This window comes from Camelus bactrianus, chromosome 12 (assembly GCF_048773025.1).
Source record: "Camelus bactrianus isolate YW-2024 breed Bactrian camel chromosome 12, ASM4877302v1, whole genome shotgun sequence".
NCBI classification, from domain to species: Eukaryota; Metazoa; Chordata; class Mammalia; order Artiodactyla; family Camelidae; genus Camelus; species Camelus bactrianus.
In genome coordinates this window covers 49,103,622-49,125,574 of record NC_133550.1, presented here as the reverse complement: position 1 = coordinate 49,125,574, position 21,953 = coordinate 49,103,622, and the positions used below count along the sequence as shown (strand labels likewise).

Sequence of the window (21,953 nt, the reverse complement as noted above, 5' to 3'; positions counted from 1 at the left end):
GTTAACAATATAATCTGCCTGTGGGGAGCTATTCAAAGAGGCATAAAATGACAGCAAATTTTTCATTATGTATATTTATTTATTGACAACATTATTTTGATTCTTTCATTTATATCTATATTTTTCATTACTAAAGAACATAAGAAATGCCAGACTGGGTAATGCCTCTGTTCTACAGAGCTCTGCATTTTGCGACACTAGTCCCATGTTTGTTTCAAGAAACTTGATTTTTCACAAATCTGAACTAGAAACACGGTACCTTGACTATCATGATATATCATATCACATCAAAAATATCATTTTGTCTTTAACTTTTGGACAAAAATATCATTTACCTTTAACTTTTGGAGGTGCCAGTGGTCTGCAAAATTAAAAATCTGACTATATCTCTTCCCTTTTAAGAAATCTTTGCTGACTCACCATTGTATATAGGATGAAGTTCAGGCTCCGGCCATCCCTGACTCAGACCTGCCTTTCCCTGAAGCCTTGTCTCCATCTCTACCACTGCCTGCTTCCCTTTTCTTCCTCCAAATCCACCTCTTAAGATCTTTGTAGTCACCCATCAAATTTTAGGTAATTTTCTTTTTCCCTAGGAAGATTTTAAACTATCTTTTCTAGCTTTATTGAGGTAAAATTGACAAATAACATGTGTAAGCTTAAGGTATACAATGTGAATGTATATGTATATATTATGAAATGATTACCACAATAAGGTTAGCTATCATATCTATTACCTCACATAGTTAACGAGGTTTTTTGTGTGGTGGGAACGCATATGACCTACTCTCAAAGTAAAATTTCAAGTATAGTATACTATACAGTATTGTTAATCATAGTCACCACACTGTACATTAGATGCCCTAATCTTACTTTATAACAGAAAGTTTACATTCTTTGACAAACATCTTCCCATCTTCCCCAACTCCCCACCTCTCCCCAGCCTCTGGCAACCATGAATACACTCTGTTTCTGTGAGTTTGACATTTTTAGATTCTGAATGTAAATAAGATCATACAGTATTTGTCTTTCTCTGTCTAACCTATTTCACTTAGTATAATGCCCTCAAAGTTCATCTTCATTCATGTTGTTGCAAATGGCAGGATTTCTCTAAGATTTTGTAACACCATCTACTTTTCCTCATTCATGCCTATACAATTAATTACTCTCTTTTATAATACTACTAAAACTTATACTTTTTTCATTCATTGTGGTAAAAGGTGTATAACATAAAATTTACATCTTAACCATTTTTAAATGTACAGTTAAGGGGCAATAAGTACATTCACATTGTTATGTAACCATTACTGCCATCCATCTTCAGAATTTTTTTCATCTTCCCATAAACTCTGGATCAATTAAATAATAACTTCCCATTATGGTTACTTTTTACCATGTCTGTTTCCTATAAGAGACTTGAGAGAAAAACTACTACTTTATGAATGTCTGAGTTTTATTAACATATTTATACCCAGTACTTAATGCAATGACTGGGAAACAGAAAATGCTCAATAAATGTTTGTTGAATTGATGTGTCATGATCAGAATCACATATCAGATTATTATGTTAGCTAGCCATATCGGTCGACTTTCCAGCTCTACTCTATCCTAACCCCACACTTTACAAAAAGGAAAAAAAAACATATTTTCAGTGGTTTTCAATTCACCAAAACAAAACTCAAAACCTAAAAACAAAACAAAACAAAACTGTACCTTCAGTACTTTCTCATTTCATAAATTCCAAATTCTGAGCATGGTATTCAGGGTTGTCAAGAACCTGAGTCCTTTCAACCTCTCTCTATCTTCCTCTTCTACATCTTTTCACATCTTGATTCTTACCAATACAATATCATCAATTATTTTTGAAACAGGCAATTTCAGTTTTTGTTTTTGTTTTTTTAAATCATAGTGTTTGCTCAGCCCAGAATGTTTCCCTACAGTTTTGAAACCAAATCACCCTTTTCCTTCGAAGGGCAAAGAGAATGGCGAAGCCTTCTCTGACCCTTTGGTTCAGAATAAAGACCCTTCTTCTCTGCTCTTTTGCACTTTGTTTGGGTCCCTGTTTTGTACTTACTTAGTTTTGCACTAAATTACATCTTACTTATATGTTTATATGTCTGCCTCCATCACTAGAGGACAAACTACATAAACATTATGCATAATATTTCACCTATCATTTTGTTTTTTATTATTTTTTCCTGTCAGAGACAGAATTTTCTGCTCAATAATTATATTTTGAAAGAACAAACATTCTGATAATTTAACGCATCTAATCAATGTATTGCTGTTTATTGAGCATACCTAAGGTTGTTCAGACTATCTATTAAGGGACTAGCCAAGGAACAATGTGAAAACACTGTATAGAATGAACTCTATACAATGCAATTTGACAGACATGCATTGATCACAACGCTCATATCACTGTACTGAGTTAAACACAAGTGAGCCAGACATAGTCCACTTTCTCAGGGAACTTAATCTAGGCTTAGATGGGTATATAATTAACTCTAATACTTGTTGAACAGTCATATTAAATGCTGAAGCAATGCGATTAAGTAATTTAAACTAAGAAGCAATAACTTCTAATAATAATCATAAAAGATTTCATTAAAAAGGTGATGTCTGAACTTGAGTTTAAATGAGAAAGAATGTTTTCAAAGGGTGAATTGAGGTTGTAGAGGCATTCCAAGAGAGAAATTAGCGTAAGTAAGATTTGAGTCAGGAAAAATGTTGCTCCTTTCAAAAACAATGAATACTATAATTTAACAAGAACTTCAAATGACTTAGGGCAGTAGGAGTAATGGGAATTAAAGATGATTTTTAGGTTAGGACTACTGAAGAGGTCCTCAATAGTATATTACAGGTCTAGTAATAAATATAATTATGTTACTAGCATATATAAATTATATCATTGTGTTATATATACCATATATTAATATGGTATATATTACATTACATATCAGAAAATATTATTTAAAATAATTAATACAATTAGAGCCTTGCTTAGCAGGCTTAACCTTGAAGAATTATATAGCAGAAAACCTATGATAATATCTCAGTTGAGAATAGTGAAGATCTGAACTATGGTGGTTTTAATGTATAAGAGAAAAGATGAGAGTAAATACACGTAGGGTAGACTGTGGACATAGTTAAACGTATGCATTGCAACCACCTGAATGTAGAGAGTTAAGACAAATTCAAAGATAATCACATTTTCAAGTAGGAGAGGACAGTGGTATTTTAGGAGAAATAACTTCTCTGGGCTCACTTGTAAAATAATAGTAATACTTAACTTTCAGTATTAATCAGCAGACAGATGTATATTTAGCCTGGAGCCTAGAGATTTTAAGTACTGAGTAAATATTAGCTGTTGTGATTATTAAGTAACCAATAGAATAATCTAATATGAAAAATGGCATCTGACTCTAAAATATCTTTATTATTTCATTTGTTTATAAATATAATGAAATTTTTTAAAATCAAACACTACTGAAATATATAGTACATATACTTGCACATCAAAGACAAGTAATAATAACAGTTTGGCATTTATACCTAAATTTTTTTTTCCTAGTCCCAGAATAAAGTATTATTATTATTTGTATTTGTGCAAGATTGGGAGCATTCTATGCAACTTCATTTTTTTTGTATAGTACAACGTTTTGGATCTTCTCCTGAACTGAACAGTTATCTCATATTCTTTTTAATAAGGCTGTCTATTTCACTGCATTTATGTGCCATGGAGAATCTAAGGGGACCCTCGGGAAAACTAGGTGGACATCCAGGCCCATCAGCACATATGGTGTCTTCTTGTAAATGAAAAAAATTGGCCCCTGTAGGAGGTTAATGTCCCTTTAATGCAGGTCTTCATTATCAGACTCTAAACTGGAGTTTAATCCTCGATTAACCCCTGCTGGACACCTGTGACAGAGAACAATCTGTACGACCATTAGCAAAGCCCAATGTTTAAAATCGTTTGTGGAGTTCAGAAAAGAGCACAAACTCTGAGCTAGAGATTTGGTTTCTTTTTCACAGAAGTCATGGTAGAAGCTTTGGATGGGTGAGAAATGGATGAAGTCTCCCTGGGAGAGCTTTTATATACAAAAGTGTTAAAGGGTGATAACTCCAAAACTGTGTGTGAGAGCAGGATAAGGGGTGAGAGAGATACAGGGAGACAGAGATGGAGATGGAGATAGAGGGAGACAGAAAGAGAACAATGATACATAGATGATAGAATAAACTCTATTAAATAGTATACTTATGGTAGAATAAACTCTACTGGATCATCTTTCCTCTCTACATATGCACACACATATATATATATAGATGTATATATATGTATGGATGAATATATCAAGGTATTACTTGCAGTCCAGAACTCCTGCTTTCTGATTACTCCTTTATGAATCTGGAAACTGAAATAATTCAGAAAAATGTCTGAATAAATTCCTTAGTGTCTGAACTATCATTACCACTAGCAGAAATTCAGGAATCAAACTGCTTCTGACAATGTGGATCCCTCACCTCCACATTTGCTATACAAATTCAGGAAACAAGTAGATTTGATACATTTTACATGATACATGAATACATGAATACATTTTAACTTTAATTTAAAATGTGAACCATGAAATAAAATTTTCCACAACCCTTTGCTTAAATACACATATGCAGGACTTTTGCTGGTACTGAATTGTTTTTGTCTATATTACATATTTTGGTTTGGTTCTTAAGAATGTGCTCTTAAATCATTATCATTTTTTTCTCCCAAAATTTGCTCTTTATTTTCTAAAATGTTTTCTTCAGTTACTTCCTCTATGATCCACATTCTATCTAGTTCCCTTTCTAAAGCTGCAAATGGTATGAACTTTTCTAAACTTATTTTGTCAGGATTCTAAATGTATCTTGTTATCATCAGTACAAGATGACAGAGATTTCTTGTAACAATTGCTGTTACTGTAGAGAATCAACTCAAACTGCAGGTGTCTTCTGATTTTTTTATAATTCATTTTGAAATACAAATTTCATTATGAAGGAAAAGTTAACTTCTGCCTATGTACTCTCTTTTTAAAAAGTCACTAATTATTTATAAACAATTTATTATTAGAAAGCTCAGGTTAACTTTGGGTTTTTTTTTTTTTTTTAAGTTTTTTTGCTGGATTTTTGATTTCCTAAATAGAGATTTGGGTTAAGCCACATGGGAATTTATTATAATCAACAACAACAAAATATATTAAAGTTAATATATGCTTACTTTTATACAGTGATTTAAAAGATAACTGAAAGCATTCAGAAAGGCTGCAGTAGCTGCACTCATGTTAATGATTCAAAATTTATTTAATCTATGTAGAAGCAGTGAAATGTACCATACTGCCTACTAGGGACTACACTAATATTTGAGGGCTAAACTATATTAAAGACAACAGTCAAAAATCTTTCCTCCACTTTTGTTCTCCAGTTTGTTTCCACATTTTAAGTTGAATTGAATTCTTTAGTTGCTGTTTCTGGAGCAAATTTTCAGAGCCTCACTTAACCTTATGGAACATTTTTATTTCAGCACTTTAGCCAAGGGGTCTCGACACTTTTGTTCATGACAAATAGAAACTTCACCACTGCCATATTAAGCGAGGTTTTTATATTAGTGGTCACCAAACCTTCTGTTTATCTTTAGCAACAACGTATTTCAAGAGATGCACTCAAAAGCAATGTAAACATCCGGGAAGATCAAAATTAACAATGACAAATACAAAATGAACCAACATTTAATGTTTTTCTTCCTGAACATTCCAGGAATAAGCATATCCACTCTGTAGATAATTTATCTGTTCTCTTTCATGAAAGAACTGAGTCCTCCTTGTCAATACTCATTATCTCAGCAGTTTTTCTCTTCTGTGATGACTGAGATGTACCAATCTACCAATTTCTTATTTCCATTTAATTTGTTTTTAAGCCATCCCGTTTGCTAAACTGATTTGGTCACCAAAAAAGCTTTGTCTCTCTGTCTCTCTCTTTTTTTGGCAGGGTAGGGGGAGAAAGATTATTAGGTTCATTTATTTATTTTAATAGAGGTACTAGGAACTGAACCCAGGACCTCCTGCATGCTAAGTGTGCACTCTACCACTGAGCTATACCCTCCCCATCTAAACTTTCTCTCTTTTTAAACTGCTGTATTGTGATGAATGCTTTTAACACTGCTAGCCTTTAATTCACATGAAACCCATTCTTCCTGTTGTTAAAAGTCCATTATTTCTAAAGTTTAAATTGTTAAACCTGGAACAAACAAAAGCATTATCTAGCTTATCTGACTCATTAAATTGGCCTACCTTATTTTAAAACACAAGGGATTTTGCACTAGATAACATTTTTTAGCATGGTTGAGAATGCGTATTTGTGTGTGAAATGTAAATGTAGGTATTATTTTGTTAAGAATCCTTTGGTAAGACTTATAATTAATGACTTTAGCCTCCCACTTCCTTAATTATTTAAAAGTAGGAAGATTTTGCTAAATAGTTTTAGTATGTCCTCTACAAATAATATCTGTAATTACATTCCTGGGATAAACTTCTGGAAAAAAGGTAGCCTTGTAAATAACTGTCAGAGAAAAGGAAAGAGAGAGAAAAGGCTAGTTTAGTGGCCTAAACACATTTAATTTGAGATCGATCGATCGATTGATCGGTCTGTCTGTCTGTCTGTCTATCTATCTATATCATTTATCTCTATCAAGTCTAATGACCCAAGTTCATGTATATACAAATAACGAAAAAGTAAAATCTTCTAGAGAAGAAAGCAACTCTTTAAATATCATAGATGATTATAAAATACTTCCTTAGAGTCATGAATGAGAGCAAAAGAGTAGATTCAATGATGCCACTAATCACAGACACAATGCTTTTTTAGAAGACAAGAAAAATAAGGACCTAAGGGAAATATATTTATATCTCAAATGAGTTAACTTCATTTCAACACTTTGTAGATATAACAGATATTTGACATGTTTTCCAGTTTGGGGGCTGTGTTTTACTTCTCACAAGGACTGGCATTCTGACTGCAGTCTTTCTATGTCTCCCATCTCCCTAACTCTCATGTTATTAGCTCTGGATGATTTTCCTTTCATCTCTGGATGATTTTCCTTTCATCTCATTTCAGTTCTGAATCACTAGGAATCAGAAAACATGACTCTGGCAACTAGTTTCAACAGTCCTTGTTCAGGGCATGTACAGAATGTAGTTTATTTTTTGTGACAGTTCTAATAAAAGTGACGTGAAACACAAGGGATAGAATGTTAGCGATATTGCACCTCAAAAGAGGAGAAAGTTTGGTATGTTACCTCCTGATTAGCAGCAGCTAGTTCTTCTTCCAGTGCAGAGACTCTTTCTAAAGAAACCCTCAGTCGCTCCCTTACCTAGAAGAAAAATCAAAATATGTGCAGTAATGTACATCCCATACATATTAAACTGTGCTGAATCCATTAACATTATCAAAAGTGGTCACATTTGGCAAATTATTAAAGTATTTACAGCCCTAAGTGCTCAGGAATACTAGGACTACATTGTCACCTCATAGTATCATTGTATCAAGGGATTTTCTTGTAAGCAAGTCCTTCTAGTGCTTCAATGACAGAGTTTCCAAGGGGGCTGAAGATCTGAATTCTGATTCATAGTAAGTGGAGGCAAAGTTCAAAAGTTTGCTATGAATTCATCTGAAAAATAGTCACTGATTAAGCATGAGACACAGGCAAAAACTTTCTACTTCTCTAAAATAATATGTAAGTTTTCCTTTGACATTTAGTATCTAACTTCAAAACTCATTTGTCTAAAAGCAAAGGATTCTTAGAATATGAAAAATGTGATCCATTGCTCACAAAATTAATTTTGTATGAATTAGAGGTCCACATTGTTATTGAGGGATTGGAAAGTACTTAATCACTCTGGAATTCTTAACTACTTTTCAGATACCAAAGGTTAAATCATTATATTTTGTGGAACTAAAGACTCTGCACCTTTAGTTTGAAATTAATGATGATTTCCAAATGTTTCATACATAATTGAAACTCAGAGAAGTTTTCCTTTGATCTTTGTTTTCTTAGAACTTCTAAAATTGTTTTAGCTATTATATGTTCAGATCTATAGATAAGCTCCATATTAAATTTGTCAAAAGAAGAAAGTTCAGAGAAAGAAATTGGGATAAATGATTACAGCAGTTTAATTGTCCTTAAAAAAGTCAACAAAATTTATAGCTTCAACTTAAGATGGAATTCATGGTGAGTGTTAGATTATTTATGAATTAACGTAGATTTTCCATGAGATTATTACAGTATGCATTTTAATATATAATTATATAAATAAATTATTAAAGTGAACTTCAGTTTTATTAATTCATTAATAGTATATTTTAATTAATAGTCCTTTTCTTTTTTTGAGAGATTTAACTGGGAATATAAGTTAAATACACAAAATATCTAAAAACCTAGATACATAATAATTTTAAAGTTGGAGTTATTTTCTAGTTAGCAAACAAAGAAAAAACAAATGATAGCCTATGAATTTAGAATCTAATTAGAAATTTTTAAAAATCTCAATTATTTTAGTTGTATAATTATAACTGAAATATATTCAGGTGACTGGGTGTACTTAACTCCTGAAATACATCTTGAATAAAAAAGAATAAATGCTTGAGTGGTGTTTTAATATTAATTATACTTAGCTATGTTCAAATCCTCTGAATATTAGTAATACATGCATAAATGCACATTTGATATCAAAGATAATCATATATGTCTTTCATGATATATAAGTATGCCAGATGGGCAGCCAGGTGCCAGTGCTGTTAGACAAATATCCAATTGCTCACAAAAATGCATAAAGCTAATGCTGATTAATAACTGAACAAGAGCTACACAGAAGGAAATCTTTGATGATATGACTTAAGGCAATGCTTTTTTAGAAATACTTGGATACATGCAGACAAAGCAAATATCCCAAAGGCATGAAAATGAGGAGGACTGCTGATTGTGGACTGCAGATACCAATAAAGATCTTAGTATATGCACTTAATATTTAACAGGGATGACTATAAAGTTTTATGTCCATTTCCTAAAATACTGGCTATAAAATATGGGTGTTCTGATAAAAATCTAGAAGTCCTAGTTGATGAGAACAGCAATATAGAAACAGTGTAAATGTAAATTAATCTCAACATACACAACGCTAATCAGATCACACTCAGACTGCAGTAAAGAGGTTGAGATACCATATTTTAAAAGACATGCTGAGACACTGAAATGTTCCAAAAAGAATCATATAAGCCACGTAAGGAATGGCTGAAACAAGGCTATATTGCAGTTTAAATGCCCTCCTTTCTTTGCTAAACTGAAAATCATAGAAGCAGTTCCAAACTATTTTGTATTTACCAAAAGTTAAGCATGTATATTCTTATTATATTGAGCCCTGGAGAAGTAAAAATTAACAAGCTTTTCAAACAATATGAAAAATCACCCATCAATAAGTTTATAATAGCATTTACAACTTGAAATTATATTATCCAGAAAGTACTGAACCTAAAATAAAAAATAAAAACAATTCCTGAGTGTATTTTGAATTTATGCTATAAAAGAAAAAACTGAAGCTGCAAATATCAATATATTTATGATAATGAATGCTTTATTCATATTTTATATGACAATGAAGTGTTCTCTTTGTATTTAATTCTTGGGTAGGACTCAGATAAATGAAATGAATTTGCTTCATCTTGCACTAATCTTTGCCAAACTTGATAAGGAAAAAAAAAAGTGAGGATTCAAAGGAGTAATCTTTTTAGAGTATAAAGAATTTTAATATTTTATCTTGTCTACATAACTGGAATTCTATTGGTAGGAAAAAATAGTATCTCTGACAAGCTTTGTAGCTTTTTGTTCTACTGAGCAGCACCAGCAGAATGTCATAATTACCTTTATTTTTCTTGCTGAATTTGGTGTTCTTTTGAAGGTGTCTAATATGCCATGAAAAAAGTATGGTTTTAATTTTTTCTCTAAATATACACAGTTGATAGCCTTGGCTCTATGCTGAACTTTTTCTGACTTTTCACTGTTTAGTTACATTCTATTGTTCATATAGTTTTTAAGCTAAGATATAGTGATTGCTTGTTTACAGAGCTGTAGTATAACCCTCCAAATATATTTATGTCCATCTAGAATTTTTAATTTCTAATTTCAAGTGTTACTTTTCTTCATAATGGTATGAAAAATAATCAAAGAGAAGTTTTTTCCCCCAAAAAAGATGTTTCAAGGCCAGAGAAATATTATCCTTGAAGATTAAAATATCTGTCCCTACAAATGATGAATATGTTGTTGGATAAAGAGGAACTTTGGTGGAAGAAGCATACATTTCAAATTGAAATTAAGGTTTGGCAGTGATTTATTTTGGAATGATCAATTCTGTAACAAAAACCATTGTGAAGAAATCTTAGATCAGACCTTCAAGTCCAGTTTTGGCACTGTGATATTAGATCACAGAAATATATATGGAGGGTGTATACACACACACACACACACACATATGTAGCATGTTTTTGGTTACATTTCCCATGCATGTCCAATATATCTTTTAAAAATACTCAGTGATATCTGAATGATTGAAAAACACACGCATAACTTCTCATTTCCTCCAGCCCACAGAATTGGTAAACATATTGGAGAGTTAGGTCAAAATTACTGCTAGCCTTAGCTAATTGTATAAATTCTATCCTACAACTCAGTGGACATGTAAATAAGTCTCCAACGATGAAGACTGCCAATCATAGTAACGGTCTGCAACTATGATGGATCTTTTGCATTTTATTTAGCTTTTCACATGTTCCAAACCTTCTGCGGTAAAGTTGGTAGCTTCTTGTCCTCAATATGATTAGCTGCATCTTCTGATCTTCCACATGTTTTAACATAATATCCATAGCACTTAAAATAGAATATTGTAATTACTTGTTTATATATCTGTCTCTTCACCTCTCCTGATCTCCATGAGAAGCTGTGAGCTATTTTTGGTTAGGAAAATTATTTTTGAAGGTGCTTAGGCACATATTAACCCCTCAATAACTAAATGAAATGCTAATTTAAACAAGCCTGTGGATCAACAGTGATACCAACATCTATACTTAGTTTGAAATTTTTTGTCAAAGGCTGAAATTTATTGATATTAATTATAACATTCATTAACATTTACTGAGCATTTGCCATATGCTAATCTTTGGCTAGGAGCTTTGCACATCAAGCAACTCTGCGAGGTAGGTATTACTATTCTCCTCAATCAAAGTGGAGGAAAGAGACAGAGAAATTAAGTTACTTGTCCATGTCTAACTCCAGCATCCAAGCTTATACTAGTTTTCCTTCAGGCTGTTTAGTATTACTTAGTTGATCATCAGTTCAGTTGCTCCTGGACTCACCAATGCCCAGGGTACTTCTCGTGAGTTATTAAGTCCAATTACTGCTCCTAGGGTCACAGTATGAAGTACTTCATTTAGTTATGCTAAGCTCACTGAACATCTACATAGTAAATCCCTTTTAGATTTTAAAATGTATACTACCATTTCTTCTTAAATGTACTCACCCCAATTAGGTTATTTGTCCTAAATGCTGTTCATTGCCTTCTAATTCTTTTTTTTTTTTTTTCATAAAAGCATTCCTTATGTAAGTGATGTGGGAATGTATCTAAGGGAACATCCCAAATCACACATTCTCAAGTTCCTCATTCAAGTCATTCAGAACTGTTAAATCTTCTCTGAATAGGCCATGCTCTCTTTATAGCTCTGGGTTAGTTCACACATTGATATATTGCTTAGAGCATCTTTATTTCTCTGCTTAAAAAACCCTTACACATTTTTTAATGCCCAGATCAAACGTTACCCCCTTTGTGAAGAAATATTGACTTTCTCATCACTTCTTCAAGCAAAATCAGTTACAACTTTTTTTGTGACTCTCAACATTCTCTGTTATTGACATGTAAACTCCAACATTAACTATGAACTCCACATTTGTGAGGAGAATGTCTTATTTATCTTCCTGTGCCAAACATCTGCCAAGGAGTCAGACATATAACAGATACTATATAAAGTCTTACAAATTCTTTGTAATGCATTTTTGTAATAAGAAAGGGAATATAACGTGAAAATAAACATTAGATATATTAAATTGTTATTTGATACTTGATATTAGTTGATATTATATTTATCAGGAATTTTTATAAGATATCCATTTCTGTTTTATTCAAAATTACTCATAAACTAATTTCCTCTCATGCTAAAATTAAAAATAAGATACAATTTCCTCTTAATAATTTAGAAGACAGAATTATACTTATCCTTATGCACACACACCACATAATCCCCTGTGCTGAGAACATCTGAAAGACCAATGATAAAAATAAATATGTATATAAATATTAAATAGAGCAGAAGTGTCTGTATGCTCAAAACCTATATATAACTGAGTAATACTCTCTAGTTTGGACTTTAATGCTCCTAACTTGTCAGATACTTTACAATAAAGTGCCCCAATTCCCACTCTAGAAAATCCTAGAGCTTTATTAATTTTAAAAAATTCATTCTTTGAAATTTCACAAAATTGAAATCATGTCATAAGCTTTTCTAATCTCCAAAGGATATTGTACTCATATTGGCTTATTTATGTCCGTAGAACTTATTTGAGTAACAGCTAAGAGAAACTTACAGTTACTTTTAAAAAGCCTAAAGCAGATTTTCCTACTAATATCTTATGCTGCTACATGCAGAGACTCTTAAAAATGTGTGCTCAAAGCTAAGATATTAGAAACCCCCAGAATAAAATTGTATGACTCTAATAGAAATCTCTAAAGATAAAGTACATCCAATATACACTTCAAGATATGTTTAATTGTCCATTAGCAGTGTCCTATGTTGGTATGTGTAGCCATGCACTTCAGAGGGGTAGGGAGAAGAGAGACTGTAGGGTGGGCAGAGAAAAGAAGAGAGAAGGAGAGAGAAAGGTTGAATGATAATATTAAATTTCAGATAGCCATCTGGACTAGGACTATAATATGTCATAATAGAAGTCTTGATTAACCATAGATTTAATGGTATTAAAAAAGATCATGTTTATGCATAGTACCAACATACATGCAACAGTCCAGTTGCATTTTTAAAAACGATTTTTCCTGTAACTCAAATGTGTCCCTCTGAACTAACTTACTTCAGAAGTCAGCTGAGTCACGGATGAAGACAAGGAGCTTGATGCTAATGACAAAAGTACAGTTAAGCTTGAAATCTTTTGTAAATACTATACCTTCATTTGTCAGTAATTAAAAAAAAATCAGCTTTATTGCGGTATAATTGACATATAAAATTGTAATGATCCTTTCACAATACTGTACCTTTTCATCCAAGGCTTTGTGGTGCTCAAACAAAGATTTCAGCGCCTTGAGAACTTCAACTTCGCTGGACACTCCCGAGGGGGACTGGGCTTGTCGTTTTACCACCGTCATTCTTAGTGACCTTTCATGCCGTGACACAAGGCACTCCAAATGCTCCAGTAACAGCTGTAGGGTTTAATAGAAACTGTAATTATTTTATGGATACATGTCACTAATACATATAGATGACTTCGATCTTAGTAGATTGCAGGTTTACATAGTATTTAATGATAACCTCATTACACTACGGGTAGCATCAATGAAACACAAACCTTAATGCATGAGCTGTATTAGAAGTACACTGCATTTCTATCACATAACAATTGAATGATATAAAATATAATGTAAATTACACACATTCTTTTTGAAGATTTAATCATTTCAGTTTGGATTGAAGAGAACTATAATACAACATAATACGTACGATCCAATAGGGATAATTTCTGAAGAACATTGTACAAGGCATGATGATTTCATTAAGAGAATAGCACTGAAAGTCAAAATTAATTTCATTTATATTTGATCATTTAAAAATTTTAAATAGAAGGAAATGTGCATAGTCATCATGTTGCTTTAAATATGTTTATAGTGATAGTCACATGTTGCTATAGCAATTATAGCAGTAACTAATTATTTTATTCACAATTAATTCTTAGATTACATAATAGAAAAATATGTGCAACCAACTGGAATATAATAACTGAGACTAGCAATAGTCATTTTAGGAAAAGAGGTTATAGAACATAATTTTTAAAGTCTCTGGAACCTACATTTGCCCAGAGTAGCCTCTGGTGCCATGATAGAGGTTAAGGAAACATCCAATGAACAATGTTTCAGTCTGCTTCAGAGTCTATGCTCTGACGTTTCCCAGACAAATTTTGCTTTTAAATGTTTTGTGAATTGGGAGTTTCTCCTTTGTCTCATTTTATAAGGCAGTTCTGCCACTGAAAGCAAGGATATATGAAAAGAAAATAAAAAACTTATCAGTTATTAAAATTTTACTACTGAAGATCAATATAAGACTAATAAAAGGAAAGATTTTTAGAAGACTAATAAAACAATAGGCTGACAAATAATGTCTTGGAAAATAAGCAGAAGTTACTGAAACAAAAGAAGAAAATGCAGATATAAGATATAAAGAAGTAAAGAAATAGTATTCTTTCAAGATTTTTCCCAAAGCGTATGAAAAATTTTGGTTTTCACAATGCCACTGTTAATTTCAGTGTCACATATTAGTATCACGTTTGTTAGCACTTAAGTTAATTTTTATTCATTCGCTGTCACTAATTATGGTTTAAACTGTCAGAAAACTGCCATGCTTTTAGCACAAAAGACTAAACATCTGAGATTCTAAAGGTATGTAGATCAGTAGGTAGGAGTTATATTTAAGGATCAGAATAATACTAATAGTTCTTCAGTATGAAGATGATACCATTAATATTTTCAAAGAGCTTTTCTTTATTAATCTGATTATATTCACAATATTCTACTATCTTGAATTCTATAGATACATGTATACATTTATTAAATGATGCTATTTCATATATATATATATATATATATATATATATAGGTTATGGAGCTTTGCATGAACTTAACCCTATTTTTCCAACATTATCTGGTATTAAGTCTTTCTCTGGCAAACTCTGCTCTAATCACACCAGCCTACTTTCAGTTCCTCATACGCCAAGCCTTTGGATATGCTGTACGCTCTGCCTGGAATACCCTTCCTTTGGCTCTTTATTTGCTCAGTTCTTTCTATTACTTTAAGTCACAGTTTAAGTATCACCTTTTCAGGAAAGCATTTGCTTACTATTCTATGTCAAGTGGGTCTCTCATCTTCTAAGGCCTCATAATTCTCTATTTCATTCTCTTGCTTCATCTCTTCATATCATGTCATGATGTGTAATTTCTTAAAAATAGTTTTACTAAATTTCATTACATTTCTTCACTGAAATATAAGCTCCATGAAGATACGCACAGTATCTGTCTTGATTGTCACTGTATTTGGGTGTTGGCCCAGTTCCTAGCATCTATACACATGCAAAAATATTTGTTGGACGAATCGGGGAAAAAATGATAAATGAGGTAAATTATCCAGTGTACATTCTGGCCTATATCAAAGCTAAATCTGCAGCCATGGTTAACTGGCATTATTTCCTAAAAGCTTAAGCTAATCAACATTGCTATGTATATATGTATGTTTTAGATAGATGATACACTTACAAAGAAACAAGACTTATAATGCAATGTAAACTGGCTTCTCTAACTATAAATTACAGATATCTTGATTTATACAGTAATCTAGTAACTATTTGAGCATCTAATATTGCATGGCACTGGGTAGGAAACAAATTTGTATGAGACATAATCTGTATCCTCCAGGAAAGAAATACAGTGTGAGTATTATAGTGAAGCCATAAAGGACATCTGTTATTGGAGACTACCTAAATCTTTTGATCACACTGTTTACATTTGGCAAGTTTCTCACAATGTTCATCTCACCTTCCCTACATAGAGTACAAAATACTATAATTCTCAGTGTTTGGTGCCATGTATGTTCTATTAATTACACACATGCAAGACATGAATGGTATAAATACGTTATAAGCCATATAAATAAGTTGGTGAAGGCATCTATTTTGCTCAAGGGAAGGTGGCAAAAGAATCATGATTTTATATGAAAAAGGGGAAACAATCCCCTTATCAGCTTTGTAATGAAGTTATAAAATTTTCTTCTGCAAGGTTAGGCGACAGACTGTTTTAGGTAAGAATTTCTTAATATCCATTAAGTGAGTGAATTCTGTTACTGGCAACTAAAGACGCTGTGACACTCAGCACATCCAGTCATACCTACTGCTACCTTTCCTCATAATGGTCCTCTGCCATGCTCTGGGTCACTCTCCATTGCTCCCTGAGTATGTTAGCAACTAGACCATTGTCACTCTTTTCAATGCTACCCCAGCCATAATTTTTGGTGATTTTTATTACTCGTTTAGATGATTTTTCCAGCATGCTGGAATCTAAATTTCTAGACTGTGTTCTTCCATGGTCTCAATTTCTACTCTATTTCAGTAACTCACATTTATGGTTTCACTATAGACACTACTGTTATCAATAAATGCAACTCTTCCATAATTGAGTTTTTATTATGTAACTCACAAATCATTACAGTTTAGTTAAGATATTTAAATGCTCAAACTGTAAAGATACTTGCACCCTCAATCTCTTTATCATTGAATTTATTACTGCCTTTCACCATATTCATTCCCTCACTTTCTTCTTACCCATCTAAAATTTTATAGTTCATTCTCTAAAATTAGTCCTTTCCATATTCTTACAACTTCTAGACTCTGACCACCTGCCACTATATCCACTGCTACCACCTGGGTCCAAGACCCAACATCTCCCCTGAATTATTACAATTGCTTCTTAACTAGTCCTCCTGCTTTCATCCTCCTATCAGGCTATTTCTAAAACACTAAGTTAAAATGTAAGTTAGGTCATCCATCCCTCTGCTGAAATCCTCAAGGTCTTCTTATTTGGCTCAAGTAAAAACCAGAGTCCTTACAAGTACAAAAGGGATCTAAATTCTCTGAACTCATCTTTTATTCTTCTTGCTCATTCCAGTCTAGCTGATTTGGCTTCTTTGCAGTTTTGCTATGTTTTATTAACATATCCATCATCTATGATCTCACATCAGGGACTCTGTGCTTGTGATTTTTTTCCCCTAAAACATTCTCTTCCCAATAACTGCATGACCATCTCATTCTACCATCTCTTTCATAGTTTTCCTCAAATCTCACCTTTCAACAAGGCTTTTCCTGGTCACCACCTGCACTAAATATCCCCTTTCCAGTTTGTTTTTCCTCCTTAGCATTTGTCTGTATCTAATGTACTATTTATTTTATTCATTTATCTTTTTATAGTCTGTCTCCCAAAAATAATGTAAGGTCCATGAGGAAAGGAAGAGCTTTCTTTTGTTTCAAACAAACAGGAATCCAGAATATCTGACCCGGATAGATTTGACAAAGTAACAATTAGATTAACATTAAAAGAAGAGGCATTGTCTTCCATGGTACATAAAGGCGACGTAGTTACTTAAATGGCCCCCTGAGTTCTCCTGAAATGGGGTGCCTCTGAAAGCAAGGCTTTGATGGACTGAGTCATAGCTACCACAGACCATTTTGAAGGGCAGGAAGAATAGAAGGACAATGAGGTCAGCTGGAAGCTTTGAACTGCATTGAGGAATTTAAAGAAAGAAAATGACAAGCTTAAGGTTTTAAATTTTAGGGCAAGGCTTGGAGAACCCAAGAGTGGCTATGGCTGCTCATAACAGCCTCTTATTGAGGCTTTAAGACATAACAGAAAGAAGATGAAGAGCCTGATCTAGGAGAGGTCATTGAATTACAATGTAGGATGAACTCAGAGCCTTTTTAGGTGTCTTATGTGGAAATCTTGGCACTACTCTGAAAATAAAAAGGCACCCCAAGGACTAGAAAAAGGACATTTAGAAGGATTCAGATAAGTCTGAGTTACCCTTACCCACCAAATCTTCACTGCTTCACTGAAGAGCCTCATCTTGTTTGTCTTGCTGACTATGTAATGACTGCACTTAAAGCAAGCTACCTTGTAAAACAAAGCTGCTGCTTCTCATGTCCCTCCCTTGAAACCCTTTCTTGCCTCTAGGCTTCTACCTGGAACACCAAGGGATGAATTACAAAGTCTAACCTAAATCAAGACTTGTATGATTTTGCTAAATTGCAATCTCAGAAATCTGGAAATACATGTAGAAATAGATGCTACTATAATTGCACTGGAACAAGAAGGGAGAAGCAAAAAATTCAGTCTGGTTAAAATAGTAAGTCTGACTATATTTATCAGAGAATATGGATTCCACTTTGATGTCAAGCAACTAGGAGTGGTTGTAATCGTTTGCTCCCCTGGCTAACTAAAAAAGGAAGTCAATGGTGGCCTAAAATGAGGCTGTATTAGAATATGTGAAGATGAGAATCCAGAAATTACTTGGGTATAAGGTAGAAGAAAGAAACTAAGGATTTCTGGAGTCAAAAATGGAGAATTTTGCCTACCGTTTAACCATTTCCTTTGAGATGAGAATGACGCTATTTTCACTCAGCCATTAAGAAATAGACTAGTAGGAAGAGAGCCCAGAACCTATGAAGTCCCCATAGCAGTAGCTCTGTACTGTCAAGGGATGAAAAATGAGAGATGCTGGTCCTAAAATGGACTCTTAGATTCCCCCGCAGATGACAGAATCCGGCAATAGCAGAGGCCAAGTAACGATACGTAATCACCTGGGATACAGTAAGTGAGGTTACTGTAACAGGCAGAATGGTTGGATCCACTGGCATCTTTGGTGATGGTAATTCGTCATAGAATCCCTAACAGGCCAGTGAGGACCAGACTGTATTAATAAAGTGATCATATTCATAATTAATTATTAGTTATAGTAGCTCTGTGTCTGGAGGGCTGAGTCCAGACTTGAGTCAACTGACAAAGTGTCTTGGCCTTCTCCAAATCTCATACCCAAGTCACTTTACAGTTTAAATAAGGTGAGGTTGTATATTTTTGGGGGGGGGAAAAAAACACAAGTAGCTGCTGTAACTCTTTATTATATCTATTCGTGATGATTTAAAAAAAAAAAAAAAAGGCCCAATTTCTTTGGCACTCCTGCTAGTGAGAGGTGGAGTCCATGTTCCCTCCTCTTGAACTGGTACGCCTGTGGCTGTTTTGACCAACACAGTATGATGGAAGTCACAATCTGTGATATTTGAATCTAGATCCTAAAGGGCAATGCAGTTTCCATCTAGTTCACTGGAACACTTGCTCTTGGATCCCTGAGCCATGACGTAAAAACCCACTGCTCTGAGACCACTGTGCCAGGGAGGTCATATGAAGGCTCTGGGATGTAAAGTCCCAGTTGAACCTGCCTGTCCTTCAGCCACCCCAGCCCAGGTGCCAGACATGAGAGTAACAAAGTCATCTCACAAGTAGATCTTTCAGCCTCCAGATATTTGAGTCACCACCTGCGAGTCACATGCTAAAGCTGGCCCATACCATCCCGTGGGAGATGACTGTTAATTTTCAGAAATCATGTGAGCTGGTAGTTAAACAGTCATTGCTAAAGCTTAAAGTACGTAAGCTTGTAATTAAATAGGACATTTTTAAAAAGTAGTAAACACTCACAATGTATCACTTCCTAATTATCTTACTGTATTTTACTATTACCTGTGCCCACAGTGTTGTATGCTCAATTGTATTTGAATGATAGAAACACTACATAATGGTTCACTACTGTGTATATTTTTTCAACTCTGCATTCAGTGACATCATGTTGGTAGCTTGAAATAAGCTACCGTGGGAGTATTTACACCATTGAAATTGACAAACACCATATTTCAGTGCTTTTTTCTTTTTCTGATAAAGAGAAATCATTTACCAGTACGTCACTGTCACTAGCCATTAAGTCATCCCAGCTGACTTATGGAGCAGAGAAGGGCTGTCACCATTGTACCCTTTCTGAATCCCTGACCCACAGAACTAGGAGTATAGTAAAATATTATTTGTGCCTTTAAATTTTGGGGTGGTTTGTTATGAAGCAATAATCAGAAAATGTTCCCTAAAGGGAACTGCAACCATGTAGCATGGTAACAACTAAGGAAAAGAGAATACCAAAATTTCTTGGATATTAGCTCTAAGCTAGGACTATTTCTTTGGTACTCACTGGTGTAAAGGCTTTCAATAATCTGGTAAGAAAAAAAAATATTTATCTTATAGGAGTTATTCATTGACCTGAACAAATGGGCTTCTCATCATTAAAGCTGCTAGGATTACCACTACAGCTGAATGGCCATCAACCTTAAACCGCTGACATAGTACAATACACCTGGAAACCAACTATCCATCTTCAGCAAGCAGATTATATCAAATCCGTTCCATCAAAGTGGAGTCAGCTGTCTTTTCTTTCAGTAATAAATACTTTTTTTCTGGATAATGGACTTGCCTTCCCTAATGGCTATGCTTGTACCAGTGACACCATCCTACTAGATTTTCACTTATAGTCTTGTTATCATACACAACATGACTTCTGCCCCCCCAAACTCAAGTTACAGTGAAAGAAGTAATGAAGTCGACTGATGCTCCTGGCCCTGGTTTCACCAAGCTATCGCATCAATCAGAAGCAGCTGATCCTATAGAATGGCTAGATGATCCCAGGAAGAATCTGTTTTAAATAAAGCAGAGAGCTAACACATTGCTAGGTTGGGGTGCTATCATCCCGGCATTAGTATACACTCAGAATTAGTGATGAAAGTAAGGTTCAGTTTCTCTCAGAATATATATCCGTCTGCATACATAGGTCCAGGGATCGAGGTTTAGAACTGGAATTTATAACTGCCAGTAGGACTTTTTGACTAGTTAGTTGGAGAAAAGAGGATCTTTCTATTTTTATTGTATCATATACATAATATATATTAAATTATTTTCCCATTTTTCTTGTTACATTTTTACCCTTTTACTCTGTTTTATATTGGGTATGTTGATTCTGATGAACATTTAAAGTAGTCCATAGGTTACAGAATATTAAGAGAAGAATGAGATTTAATGAGAGCAAGAATGTACACCCTGGAGAACCCTATACATGAGGCTGGACGTAGCAACTAGAGATCATAAGCCTTCTTTTTTGAGAAAAGGTGATTTTATTTTTGTCTAAGAGGTATATTTGTGTTGTTGGCTAGATACATATCAGTATTGCTGCATTTTGAATTTTAATATGAAAAAGGGTGTGATCAAATCTGGGTAATAGTGCAGACTGCCATTTCTGGCTGCCCCAAAGCTTCTGAATATACCCTCCATGTTTGATAGGTCCTCACATTCTGAATGCCACCTGCCTAATGTAGGAGCCAAGAAAGAGTTCTCAGCCATGTCTACCACTAGGTGGCAGAAATGTGACTTAAGAGTCAGCTAACCAGAGCCACCAGGGCAGGACCAATTGTATGGGGAGCATAAGGCGTCCATTGCTGGCACAGGGAATAGCAGAGGCTGCATGTTTCTGGGACTTGGGGTGTAAGAAAAACTTACAAGGCTAAGAAATGTGGTCCTAGAAATTATGCCTGGAAGCTCACTTTAGAGATTTCTTACATGCCTTAAAGCCTTCTTGATTAAAAACAGCTGAACTGTACTATTTTGTGCAATTAGGAACTGTCATCCATGTAACAATAAAACCAACTGTGCTTTATTAATATAAAACAGACTCCTTAAGGGCTTAGCAATTTAACTTATTCTGAACATTCCTCAATGCCTAGGAAAATATTCTGTATGATAGATGCTTGGAACTTCCTTGCTGAGCGGAAGCAATAATGATTGTAAATTATCTATCTTGGAGAATGTGGCCAAAAATATTCTAATCTAGCATATATCTATGGTTTTTAAGCTTCAAATGAAAAATAAAGAGGAACTTATCTAAGATGTCACTTACAATCTACTAGCTGTATAACTTATTTG

The 21,953-nt window shown here is 33.9% G+C and overlaps 1 protein-coding gene across 2 annotated transcripts in view; it reads right to left on the bottom strand.

Annotated features, from left to right (window-relative positions):
* PPFIA2 (PTPRF interacting protein alpha 2) overlaps window positions 1–21,953 on the bottom strand; it is a 389,231-nt gene that overhangs the window by 140,696 nt on the left and 226,582 nt on the right. For both annotated transcript variants that reach the window (XM_010958810.3, XM_045519411.2), the window contains exons 5-6: window positions 13,392–13,556; window positions 7,325–7,399 (exon numbers count right to left, since the gene is read on the bottom strand). In XM_010958810.3, coding sequence (XP_010957112.2) covers window positions 7,325–7,399; window positions 13,392–13,556 — 240 coding nt within the window. The remainder of the gene's footprint in view (window positions 1–7,324; window positions 7,400–13,391; window positions 13,557–21,953) is intronic.